The sequence below is a fragment of the Heterodontus francisci genome, chromosome 5 (genome assembly GCF_036365525.1).
Source record: "Heterodontus francisci isolate sHetFra1 chromosome 5, sHetFra1.hap1, whole genome shotgun sequence".
NCBI classification, from domain to species: Eukaryota; Metazoa; Chordata; class Chondrichthyes; order Heterodontiformes; family Heterodontidae; genus Heterodontus; species Heterodontus francisci.
In genome coordinates, this window is record NC_090375.1 from 194,450,720 (window position 1) to 194,463,706 (window position 12,987).

The following is a 12,987-nucleotide window of genomic DNA, read 5'->3' on the forward strand; positions in this document are numbered from 1 at the left end:
TCAACAAGCGCATGGGTAAGGCTTCCACTGCTCTGTCCAGACTGGCCAAGAGAGTGTGGGAAAATGGCGCACTGACACGGAACACAAAAGTCCGAGTGTATCAGGCCTGTGTCCTCAGTACCTTGCTCTACGGCAGCGAGGCCTGGACAACGTATGCCAGCCAAGAGCGACGTCTCAATTCATTCCATCTTCGCTGCCTTCGGAGAATAATTGGCATCAGGTGGCAGGACTATATCTCCAACACAGAAGTCCTTGAAGCGGCCAACACCCCCAGCTTATACACACTACTGAGTCAGCGGCGCTTGAGATGGCTTGGCCATGTGAGCCGCATGGAAGATGGCAGGATCCCCAAAGACACATTGTACAGCGAGCTCGCCACTGGTATCAGACCCACCGGCCATCCATGTCTCCGTTATAAAGACGTCTGCAAACGTGACATGAAATCGTGTGACATTGATCACAAGTCGTGGGAGTCAGTTGCCAGCATTCGCCAGAGCTGGCGGGCAGCCATAAAGACAGGGCTAAATTGTGGCGAGTCGAAGAGACTTAGTAGTTGGCAGGAAAAAAGAGAGGCGCAAGGGGAGAGCCAACTGTGCAACAGCCCCAACAAACAAATTTCTCTGCAGCACCTGTGGAAGAGCCTGTCACTCCAGAATTGGCCTTTATAGCCACTCCAGGCGCTGCTTCACAAACCACTGACCACCTCCAGGCGCGTATCCATTGTGTCTCGAGATAAGGAGGCCCAAAAGAAATTCAAATTATATTGCATTCCATTGCATTTTGAAAAACATTTTGTCAGTATAATTATAGAACATTTTGAGCTGTAATGCCTGAGTGAAGTGCTGGTTGTAGATCTGCCAGTGAAGGTGTTAATGGTGTGAGATGAACGAATAATGTTCATGTCTTGAGGATTGCAGAAGTGATTTTGGTCAGTGCCTTAAGGGTTTTGCACATCAGAAAGGAAGGTTGTAAGCTATCGCCCCTAAAATTGTTGTTTTATATTGTATCCTGGAAAATAAATAGTATTTTCTTTATCTAAGTAGATAATTGTGTTCCCACATTGATCTTTGAAGGTGGCGAGACATACTGAGAGCGTGGTTAGCAAAGCATCTGGGATCTCGGGCTTCGTAAATAGAGGCCGAGAGTACAAAAGCAGAGATGTTATGTTGAACCTCTGGAGAACCAGAGATTTATAAAAGTTCAACATAACATCTCTGCTTAGGCCCCAACTAGACTATTACCGCCAGTTCTTGTCACGCTTTAGAAAGGATGTGAGGCTCGTTGAGAAAATGCGGAGGAGATTTACCAGAATGATTCCAGGCATGGGGAATTTTAGTTACAAGGTTGGTTGGAAAAGCTGGAGCTGTTCTCCCTGGAGCAAAGGAGATTGAAGGGAGATTTAATAGAAGTGTACAAGATTATGACAGGTTTAGATAAGTTAGGCAAGGAAAAACAGTTCCCATTAACTGATGGTGCAAAGACTAGGGGACACAGATTGAAGGTTTTGGGCAAGAGATGTAGGGGAAATGTGAGGAAGAACTTTTTTTATGCAGTGAGTGGTAATGACCTGGAACACTCTGCCCATATGAGTGGTGGAAGTGGAGACAATCAACGATTTCAAAAGGAAATTGGGTGGGCACTTGAAGAAAATAAATTTGCAGTGCTACGGGGATCGAGCCAGATGTGGGACAGACTGGATTGCTCCGTAGAGAGTCAGCATGGACTAGATAGGCCTCCTTCTATGTTGCAAATGACTGACTATATAATCTCACTTTTGTAAATGGGGAAATCTCATAAATGTATTGATTTAAAAATTTTTGTCCTTGTTTTTCAATCCTTCCATAGCCTTGCCCCTCCCTATCTCTGTAACCTCCTCCAGCCCTACAACCCTCAGAGCTCTGTTCTCTTGAGCATCCCCAATTTTAATCGCTCCACCGTTGGCACCTTCAGCTACCTCGGCCTTAAGCACTGGAATTCCCTCCTTAAACCTCTCCGTCTTTATCCCACTCTCCTCCTTTTAAGATGCTCCTTATGTGGATTGGTGTCAGATATACTTTAACGTTCCTGGGCAGCACCTTGGGATGTTTTGCCATGCTTAAGGAGCTATATAAATGCAATTTGGCTGTCGCTGAGAGGGCTGGTCCCTGAGTGTTTATAAAAATTTATGTTCTGATAAATGCACGGTCTGTGGCTTTATCTGGATCCTCAACCAGAAAGTCAATACTTGGGACTTCCCACTGTTTGTTTTCATTAGGCTTTCAACGTCAACCCTTAGGGGACTGCCTGAAGAAACTGGATGCTAATGTGATATATGATCAGATTGTGTACTCCAGTCCCAGTATCTTGGTAAGATTGACTTGAGGAAAGGCCACCCTTCTTATGTCCTCATATAAATGATGTGCACCCTCCATGAGCTCATCCAAAACTCTGCTGTTCAGTTCACACATCACCATGTGCTCACTGGCCTACATTGCTTCTGGTCTGGAAATGCCCTGATTTTTCTCCTCATTTTCAAATTGCTCCATGGCCTTGCTCTTCTCTATATCTGTAACATCCTTCAGCCCTACAACCCTCATCTCTGCACTCCTCCAATTCTAGTCTCTTGTGCATCCCAATTTTAATCGTTCTAACATTGCTGGCCATGCCTTTAGTTGCATAAGCAATAAATTCTGTGATTCCTTCCCTAAATCTTTTCACCCCTTTCCTTTTAGGACACTCCTTTAACAACTACCTCTGACCTAGTTTTGGGTTGTCTGTCCTAATATCACCTTATGTTGCTCAATGTCAAATTTTGCTTGATCACACTCCTATGATGTGCCTTGGGATGTTTTACTATGTTAAGGTGCTTCATAAATGTAAATTGTTGAAATTGGGGAGCAGCTCTTTCCATTTATTCAGATTAAGCTAATTTACATCTTAGTGTGGGATGAACTAAAACAAATTAAGTGAGCAACACTAAGAGTGGGAAAGTGTCAATCTTTTAACATCTAACAAACATGCAAAACAAATATAGACTAAAGGGAAATAACTAAACTGAACAAGTTAGATTATCAGAAGTTTGGACTAGAGGTCCGGTGACATTAGGCAAATCCAGTTATTTTATCTTGTGTATATTTTTAAAACCTCAGTCCTGTATCCCATCAGGAAGAAGTTGAGCAACATTAAAGTTTATTAGTATCTTAATAAAGATATCAGATGATAGTAAAGCTTGATTTTTGAATAACTAGTAGTTTTTTTGTATTGCACATTTTTCAGTTGTTGCTTGACACTGATTTAGATTCTGATCTATGATTTGAAATGGAGCTGTGAGAGTCATGAGGGTTTTTCCTATTGAGCTTTGTAAGGTTATTTCCACACAAACAACATTTAGTCAATGTGTGTTTTTTATTTTCTATTATATACTGTTTGGCAGGCAAACCATTTTGAATGATCAGATATTAATTCATTAACATTTGGCACAGTCACTGATGTCTACGTTAACACTAATCTTGCATTCTGCTGCCAAAAGTAGTATCTACGTATTGCAGGACCATTTGCTTAAATGAGGAAGGTTATATTTAAAGTGAGTTTTTCATTACACAAGATTCAGGCTAAAATTATTTGTTAAGCTTTGTTTTTCGGTGTGATGATGCTTTTTTGGGGGGTACAAAACTTCTGCCTTCCCAACAGGTGTGGATTGCAAGGTGGTAGGGTGATTTATGGTTGTTTATGTGGGTGTAGAAAATGAGCAGAAATAGAATGTATGCTGAGAGTTGAGACAAACATGACAAACTCAACTTGCTATAGCATGCATCTATAAAATACTGCAGATGCTGGAAATCTGAAATAAAAACAAAAAGTGCTGGAAAATACTCAGCAGGTCTGGCAGCATCTGTGGAGAGAGAAGCAAAGTTAACGTTTCAGGTTAGTGAACTTTCATCAGAACCCCATATTTATAAAGTTGACTTCAAAAATCCTGCTTAAATTCCTTTCCACATGAAAGCACATTGCAACGAGAAAGTATTGACACTTGAAAGCAGTTCCAGGTCTGTTGGACACTGCTGGATATAGAGCAAGGGTACTCACTAACCTTTGGTCAAGAATACTGACTTAATAGGCAGCTTCACAGATCCATCATAAAGCTACTCCATATGTTTAATTTAAACCATGCTCATGTATGCATGTATTTTTAAGCATCGCAAGAAATCCAAAAGCACCAAATCATGAATATGATTTTTATTTAGCTTTGGATTCAGTGTGCAGAGTATATTTAACTGCTTTACTGAACTAGATTGTCTATTTGTTTCCATAAAATAGTCATTTCGTTTTTGGTTATAGATCAAGTCTCATCAGCCTTGCACCATGGAACTTCTTCACTCTAGTGCCAAATTGAACAGTTTCCTTCCGACATGTTTTCTGATCTTGTTCTGAAAGATTCATTGCATCTCACAGATAAGTTTTGAAAGCATAACACATAAAATAACGTAATAGCCTGCAGTGGAAATCATTTTGGCAGGTCCTTTTAATGGTATGATGTGCTATGGTGATTTTGCACTAGCCTGCAAGCATGAGACACCCATTAATGTGCTACTTTTGTGCTCAGTCTTAGTTTGATTTTTCCCCTCTGAAGCTATTGAGCCAAACATTGAAGTTATATTTAAATATAGAATTAAAACTGCTTAAATAGAAACTTTTGGACTGGAGGTAGTTTATTTCATGCCAATGTTCTTCACAGAACTAACTGTGGTGCTCTGTATCAAGATGATCTTTTCAAGTACTATAGCCAGGCAGTTCTTCATTTTTAAGTAAACATGATAACTCATGACAGTTACTGATAAATAATTTCAAAATTGGTAATGAGCCAAAAAATCTTGAATGTACAAGAACTATGTAGCCTATGAAACTGATGTTTGAAGCTTCAGCTTGATCGAATTGTGGAATGGTGCACCTTTAGCTTTTATATTAAAGACTTTCTTTAGTGGATGCATTAATCTATTTGCGTTTAAACAGCTATGTATGGACATGCACCTGAAGTGCTGTAACCAAGGCTGTGGACCGGGTGCTGGAAGGTGGAATTAGATTGGGCAACTAGTTTTTCTGGCTGGCATGGACACAACTGGCTGAATGGCCTCCTTCTGTGCTGTAATTTTTCTATGTTTCTATGGTAATAAGGAAATTTAGTGATAATTGATGACATTAGCTGTAAAGGAAACCAAAAGGAAATGTGATGTGGAAATGGTAAAACAATATGTACAAGATTGTTCAGTGATTATTTTCTCACTATACTAGGAAATTTTAAAGTATTTCCTTGTTCTTGCTATGTTTTGGTGTATCTGATGAATACTGTTCATTGTAAGTTTGAAAGTACCTTAGTGAAACTTTTAAGTCAGTTATAGAGCTAAGTCAGTAGTTCCAGAAGATTAAGACATCATTAGTGACGTCAACATGTTTTTGAAACAGAAGCAATTAGCCCTTATACCAGTAACCTTTTATTAAGTTTATTGATTTGTCGCATGGCATTGTGCTACAAATCCTAGAATTTTTATATCTTTGACCACTGTTAGTTTTTAAATTGCATTGTAAATTTGGAATCCATTAAGTGTTTGATAGATACTAAGTAGTGAAGAGGAGAAATGTTAGGCCACTGCTAAAGCATATGTACAGTTCTAGTCACCACATTGCAGGAAGGATGTGATTGCATTAGAGAGGGTACAGAGGAGATTTATGAGGATGTTGCCAGGAATGGAGAATTTTAGCTCTTGGGAAAGATGGGCTGGGGTTGTTTTCTTTGAAACAGGGGAGGCTGAGGAAAGATTTAATTAAGGCATATAAAATTATGAGGGGCCTAGATAGAGTGGCTAGGAAGGACCTAGTTCCCTTGTCAGAGGTCAATAACTGAGGGCATAGATTTCAAGTAATTGGCGAAAGGTTTAGATGGCAATTGAGGAGAGTTCTTTTCACCCAGAGGGGATGGGGATCTGTTGCATAGGTTTGAAAAACTGACCCAGTTAACCTTTGACCGGGCTAGTTTACTTTACCATAGGAAACATCCCAAGGCATTTCACGGATGCAGGACAGATGCTGACCACTGGTAGGAGATGTAATAGAAATGACAAAGTGTAGCTGTAAATGTTACTTTTTAATAAAGGTGCAGAGACCAAAACTGAGGTGACTGGCTCTGGAGCAGGAGGGGTGTGTGCAGGAGCTCAGTTAGAAGACCACAAGACATAATATGGGGCATGGGGTTAGAGGAGGTTGCAGAGGTAGTAGGGTGAGGTGAGACCACAGAGGACTTTGAAATTAGAACAAGAATTCTGAGCTCAGTTCATTGGACAAGGAGCCAGTGGAGCTCAGCAATGGAAGGTTATTGTGTGATGTGGGTGGTGTTGGAGTTGGTCTGGGACAGCATGAGGTAGGCAGACTTTTGGATGTTTGAATTGTCACTTCACCGATCCCTTTTTAAGAGCCTGATTTTAAAAGTCGTCTTTGCATTCATATCGAAATGTAAGTGAAATCAGTTTGATTTAGAGTCATAGTCATTTGCGGCTTAGAAGGAGACCATTCGGCTCATCGAGTCCATGCCAGCTCTCCGCAGAGCAATCCAGTCAGGCTCAATCCCCATAGTCCTGCAAGTTTATTTCCTTCAAGTACCTATCCAACTTTCTTTTGAAATCATTGATTGTCTGCGCTTCCTCCACCCTTGAGTTCCAGGTCATTACCACTCACTGCATAAAAAAGTTCTTGCTCACATCTCCCCTTGCATTACTTCCCAAAACCTTAGATCTATGTTCCCTAGTCCTTGGACCATCAGTTAATGGTCCTTGTCTAACTTATCTAAGCCTGCCATTATCTTGTACACCTTTATCAGATCTCCCCTTAATCTCCTTTGCTCCAGGGAGAACAACCCCAGCTTTTCCAACTTAACCTTGTAACTAAAATTCCCCACACCTGAAATCATTATAGTAAATGTCCTCTGCACCCTCTCAACGACCCTCACATTGTTTCTAAAGTGTGGTGACCAGAATGGGATGCAGTCCTGTAGTTGGGGCCGAAGCAGAGCTTTATAAAGGTTCACCATAACTTCCTTGTATTCGTACTCTATGCCTGTATTAATGAAGCCCAAGATCCCATATGCTTTGCCAACCATTCTCTCAATATGTCCTGTCACCTTCAAAGATTGATGCACCCCCAGGCACAGTCTTTAGAACTGTGCCATTAAGTCTATATTGCCTCATCCTATCCCTTCTGCCAAATGCATCACCTCACACTTGTCTGTATTAAGTTCCATCTGCCACCTCTCTGCCCTTTCTGTTAGTTCATCCTAACTGTTTGATACCAAACTTGGAGGATTGGCAGAAAATTTTGAAATTCTGCTCTGTTCCAAGATCCAAGTCATTCATACATAGCAAAAAAGCAGTCCTAGCCCTGACCCTTGGGGAACACCACTCACTACCATCCTCCAGTCTGAAAAACAACCATTTACAACGACTCACTGTTTTGTCCTTGAGCCAATTTTTTTATCCAATTGGATACTGACCCTCCTATTCCATGAGCTTTAATTTTGTTATCCAGCCTTTTATGTGGTACCTTATCAAACGCTTTCTTAAAATCCATATAAACAACATCCACTGCATTCCCTTCATCAACCTTTTCTGTTACTTCATCAGAAAATTCAATTAGATTAGTCTATGATCTGCCATTTACAAATCCATGATGGTTCTCTTTAATTAACTCAAACCTTTCCTGGTACCTGTTGATTTTTTTTCCCCTTGATTATTGTTTCTGCAACCTTATCTACCACTGATAAACTAACTGGACTGTAGTTAGTTGCTGGGACTGTCTTTACACCCTTTCTTGAATAAGGGTGTCATATTTGCCACTTTCCAATCCTCTAACACCTTCCAGGGAAGATTGAAAGATTATGGCAAGCTCTTCAGTTATCTCCACCTCTGCTTCCTTTAGTAACCTGGGATCTAAGCCATCCAGACCAGATGATTTACCTACCCTAAGCATAGCCTGCCTTTCAGTACCTGTTCCCTCTCAATTTTTACCCTATCCATTGCCTCTACTGTCTCCGCCTCTACTGATATTGTGTCACATTCCTCTTCCTTAGTAAACACCGATACCAAGTACTCATTACATAGTCTAGCCATGCCCTGGGCCTCTAAGCATATAGTACCCTCTTTGTCTCTAATAGGCCCCACTCCAGCTCTTACTACCCTACCTGCTTACTATTTATATGCTGCTGGAAGATTTTTGGGTTCCCTTTTATGTTGACTGCCATTCTATTCTCATATTTGAAATTCTGTATTATCATTGGATTTAAGTTTTCTTGTTCTAAAGAGCTCCAAGTTCCCATTTGCTGTATCATATGAATAAAATCATGATTTAAAATATTTCCGATGTGTATGAATTAACACTTTAGATTTAAGATTGAAAGTAATTTGGGGTTGGAGGTGTCTACAGTTCTCAAGCCTTTTCCTTTACCACATATGCCCAAGCCACTCAGTAATGCTGAAACTGGTTGTTAATTGTTACTGTGTCTTGCATTAGAATACGTGCCTGAGTAATGATTTAGCCGCCTTTCCTGCAGTTACAGCATTTGTAGGGGGATTTCTGTACCTATCTTAAATTTTTATCTTCAATTGCTCCATGAATTTTGGCAAAATTTCATGTGATAAATCAGTTATCTTTGTCTTCGTGCCCCAGTGCAGTAGAGTTATTTAATGATGCATATAGTTTTTTTTCATAGCCTAGTTTGCGCTGTTAGTGGGGTTCAAAATGAAACTTTGATCAGGTAAATGCCTTTATAAGTTGTAAATTGTGAAATTCCTTAAATTCTCTTATCAGATATATAAGTATTTGAGAAGAGGGATGGCATAGATTGTATTTTTTTGGTTGGGATTACAATGAGGTAATTCACGCTGAGTGCAGTCATCACGTGTTATTTTAGTTCTGTAAATATGAATTGAAAATATTTTTCCTGTTTGGGAATAGATTGTGATGTAGTCTTTAGTGATGTATTCTTTTTGTTCAAACACAAGTGAAGCTAATGTTTTCTTCTTTTGTATTGCAGGGTTCATCATATTAAACAGCAGGGAAAATGGGTTCTTTGTCTGTGGTGGACTTTTTGAAATAATTGCACATTGGCACATTTTATCTGCTACTGGATATAAGCGTCTTGTGTTCTGCTTCCAGTTTTGAAAACAGCATGGCAGGTTTTAAACGTGGATATGATGGAAAAATTGCTGGGCTGTATGATTTGGATAAAACATTGGGCAGGGGTCACTTTGCTGTTGTGAAACTTGCACGCCATGTTTTCACTGGAGAAAAAGTAGCGGTGAAAGTCATTGATAAAACAAAACTGGACTCTGTAGCTACAGGGCATTTGTTCCAGGAGGTACGATGCATGAAACTGGTGCAACATCCCAACATTGTCCGTCTGTATGAAGTGATTGACACTCAAACAAAACTTTATCTTATTCTGGAATTGGGAGATGGAGGTGATATGTTTGATTACATCATGAAACATGAAGATGGTCTTAGTGAAGATCTAGCAAAAAAATACTTTGCACAGATAGTGCACGCAATATCTTATTGCCATAAGCTACATGTTGTTCACAGAGACCTGAAGCCAGAAAATGTGGTTTTCTTTGAACAACAAGGAATTGTAAAACTTACAGATTTTGGGTTTAGCAACAAGTTTCAACCTGGAAAGAAGTTAACAACAAGCTGTGGGTCACTTGCATATTCTGCCCCAGAGATTCTGCTTGGAGATGAGTATGATGCGCCTGCAGTAGGTATGTTCGTTTATAAATGTGGGCTTTTGGGATAAGTAACCAATTTATTTTTAGATATAAATGGGATCACTTTTTCATGTTTAGATAACAATGCGAGGTGCTTTAGCTGTCAGTAACTTAAATTGCTGCTAGTTTCTTTTAATTTTGAATTGATACTACATTGACGTGCTTTTTAAAATTTGTCCTGGTTATATATAAACATACAGAAATAGAGGACAGGAAAAGATTCAGACTCAGCCTGACATGATGCAATCCACATCTGCCTACTCCTGCACCCACTCATTCTTCTGAAAGGGAGAAAAACCATGTCCTAATTAAAGAAAAATAACCTCTGGACCCCTCCCCCCCCCACCATAAAATACAATCAAGCAAGCTCCAGTTAACCATGATGACTGATGTCACTGGTGCCACTTATCCCACCTACCTTCCATAACTTGCAAATTCCTTCCACTTGAAGGAACCTGCCCCAGCTCCCTTCTGAAGGCTTGCAGCAAATCCACACTCACCTAACTGTCTTTGTAACCTATACTAATGCCCCCATTCCTCCCATGTCTATCTAACTCAAATAATCTGTCCACATAGGCAGTGTCTTATCCCTTCATTACTTTCAAATTCTCAATTATACCCCTTGAGGTCTAACACTTTTCCTGAGTAAGAAACCCCTAAGCCTGTCCTGATAACTATAGCTCTTAAAACAAAACTTTTTGAACTCTTCGTGGGCTTGAATATTCCTGCCATGTGAAGGGATCAAAACAGATCTAGCTGAACAAAGGCCTTGTACAGGCAAGAACTCTTAACTGTAGTTTTATATTTGATTGTCCTAGCTATGCACCCTAATGTGCTAGTCACTTTCACAGTAGCCTGGTGACTCTGATTATAGACCTACAGTGTTTCAAATCTTTTTCCTGTTCAGTCTTGAACAGGTAATCGTGTATGGCGTATAGCATGGTATTTTCCCAGTCTAACGCACCATTTCGCACTTGCCTACATTGGAAGACATCTGTCGCGCATGGGGCCCATTTCCCCCAATGTGTCTAGGTCCTCTTGCAGACTATTTAATTTGTCTAAGGTACTAACTACTATATGTATCTTTGTGTCATCAGTATGCCTGCATCCAGATTCTTAATAAAAATGAAGAGAAATTGACCTAACGAAGATTCCTGTGGGACTCCACTAGTTCTCTACTCCCCATGCAAAGCTACTACCATTAATAACTACCTTCTGTGAATACAATCATTTTACGATCAAACCCAAGATCTGTCCAGCAATCTCAGAAATTGGAATCGTACTTAGTATCCTATTGTTTGGCACTTTATCAAAACCTTTTCTGAAAATCAAGATACACAATGCGCTTTGGACTTTAATCATCTACCAACTGTGTAACTACTTTGAAAAATTTGATCTAATTAGTGAAGCAGGCCATCCTTTTTGAAGCGAGGCTGGATTCTGTAATAGCCCTTGCTCTTTCTATGTGATGCAACGTATTTCTATTAATACCTTCTAGCAACCTACCTAATTGAAGTTAGACTAATGGACCTGTGGTTTCCTGGTTCTGAATTACTGCCCTTCTTAAGCATAGGGACCGTATAAGCACCTCTACTTCTGTTACTGTATAACTTCATAAATATTTTGTATCTGTCAAGCACATTGAGTCTGTGCAGGTACACCACTGAAAGCTAGAGCACAGGTACAAAAAGTAATCAAAGGCTCATGGAATGTTTGCCTTTATCTCAAAGGGTTTGGAGTACAGAAGAGAGGGTTATGCTTCAGTTGTATAGAACCTTGGTCATGTCCTATCTGTGGAGTACTGTGTTTAGGTTTGGGCACCACACCTTTAAAGGGAACAGTGTAAATTCACCAGAATGATACCAGAGCTCAAAGGGTTAAAATATGGACAGTTTGCATAAACCTGCCTTGTTTTCCCATGAATTTAGAAGGATGAGTGGTGGTTTAATCTGTTTAAAATAATTAAGGGATTCATTTGATAGATAGAGACAAATGACTTCCTCTGCTAGCGGGGGGAATCCAAAACAAGGGGACGTAATCTTAAAATTAGACTAAGCCATTCTGGAGTGAAATTGGGAAGCAATTTTTCATACAAAGGATAGTGGAAATCTGGAACTCTCCCCTTCCAAAAGACTGGATGCTGGGTCAATTGAAATTTTGAAGACTGAGATTTGTATTGGGTAAAGATATCAAGGAATATGGAGTAAAAGTGATAAATGGAGTTGGGGTCTTTTTTTTTTCTTTTTTTTTTCTTTTGGGCCTCCTTATCTCGAGAGACAATGGATACGCGCCTGGAGGTGGTCAGTGGTTTGTGAAGCAGCGCCTGGAGTGGCTATAAAGGCCAATTCTGGAGTGACAGGCTCTTCCACAGGTGCTGCAGAGAAATTTGTTTGTTGGGGCTGTTGCACAGTTGGCTCTCCCCTTGCGCCTCTGTCTTTTTTCCTGCCAACTACTAAGTCTCTTCGACTCGCCACAATTTAGCCCTGTCTTTATGGCTGCCCGCCAGCTCTGGCGAATGCTGGCAACTGACTCCCACGACTTGTGATCAATGTCACACGATTTCATGTTGCGTTTGCAGACGTCTTTATAACGGAGACATGGACGGCCGGTGGGTCTGATACCAGTGGCGAGCTCGCTGTACAATGTGTCTTTGGGGATCCTGCCATCTTCCATGCGGCTCACATGGCCAAGCCATCTCAAGCGCCGCTGACTCAGTAGTGTGTATAAGCTGGGGGTGTTGGCCGCTTCAAGGACTTCTGTGTTGGAGATATAGTCCTGCCACCTGATGCCAATTATTCTCCGAAGGCAGCGAAGATGGAATGAATTGAGACGTCGCTCTTGGCTGGCATACGTTGTCCAGGCCTCGCTGCCGTAGAGCAAGGTACTGAGGACACAGGCCTGATTCAGATCACCATAATCTAACTGGTGGAACAGGAGCGAGGGGATGAATGATCTCCTGCTGATTCTGTTGTAGTGGAATAAAGAACACGGGTCTTAACTTTGCTTGCCAGGATTACCTTAGAATAGTGGATGATTTATGCAGAGGAAAGTGAGGCTCAACAGCGCTTGATGTGGTTTAGCATCGTAAAGATTTTATTGTGAACAGGGATATCAAGGAGATGGTATGTGCAGATCCACAGCTACAGAATTATTCCGACAGATGGAGTGCCAAAGGCCAAGCAATCGAAATGCAATTGTTAAG

General features: G+C 40.7%; 1 protein-coding gene across 3 annotated transcripts in view; it reads left to right on the forward strand.

The window, feature by feature from the left end:
• Positions 1-12,987, forward strand: part of snrka (SNF related kinase a) — a 48,020-nt gene that overhangs the window by 7,391 nt on the left and 27,642 nt on the right. For 2 of the 3 annotated variants that reach the window (XM_068032565.1, XM_068032566.1), the window contains exon 2: positions 9,056-9,779. The exons of the other annotated variant lie outside the window; for it this stretch is intronic. In XM_068032565.1, the coding sequence (XP_067888666.1) occupies positions 9,191-9,779 (589 nt within the window). In that variant the 5' untranslated portion in view covers positions 9,056-9,190. The remainder of the gene's footprint in view (positions 1-9,055; positions 9,780-12,987) is intronic. 3 annotated transcript variants of the gene reach the window in all.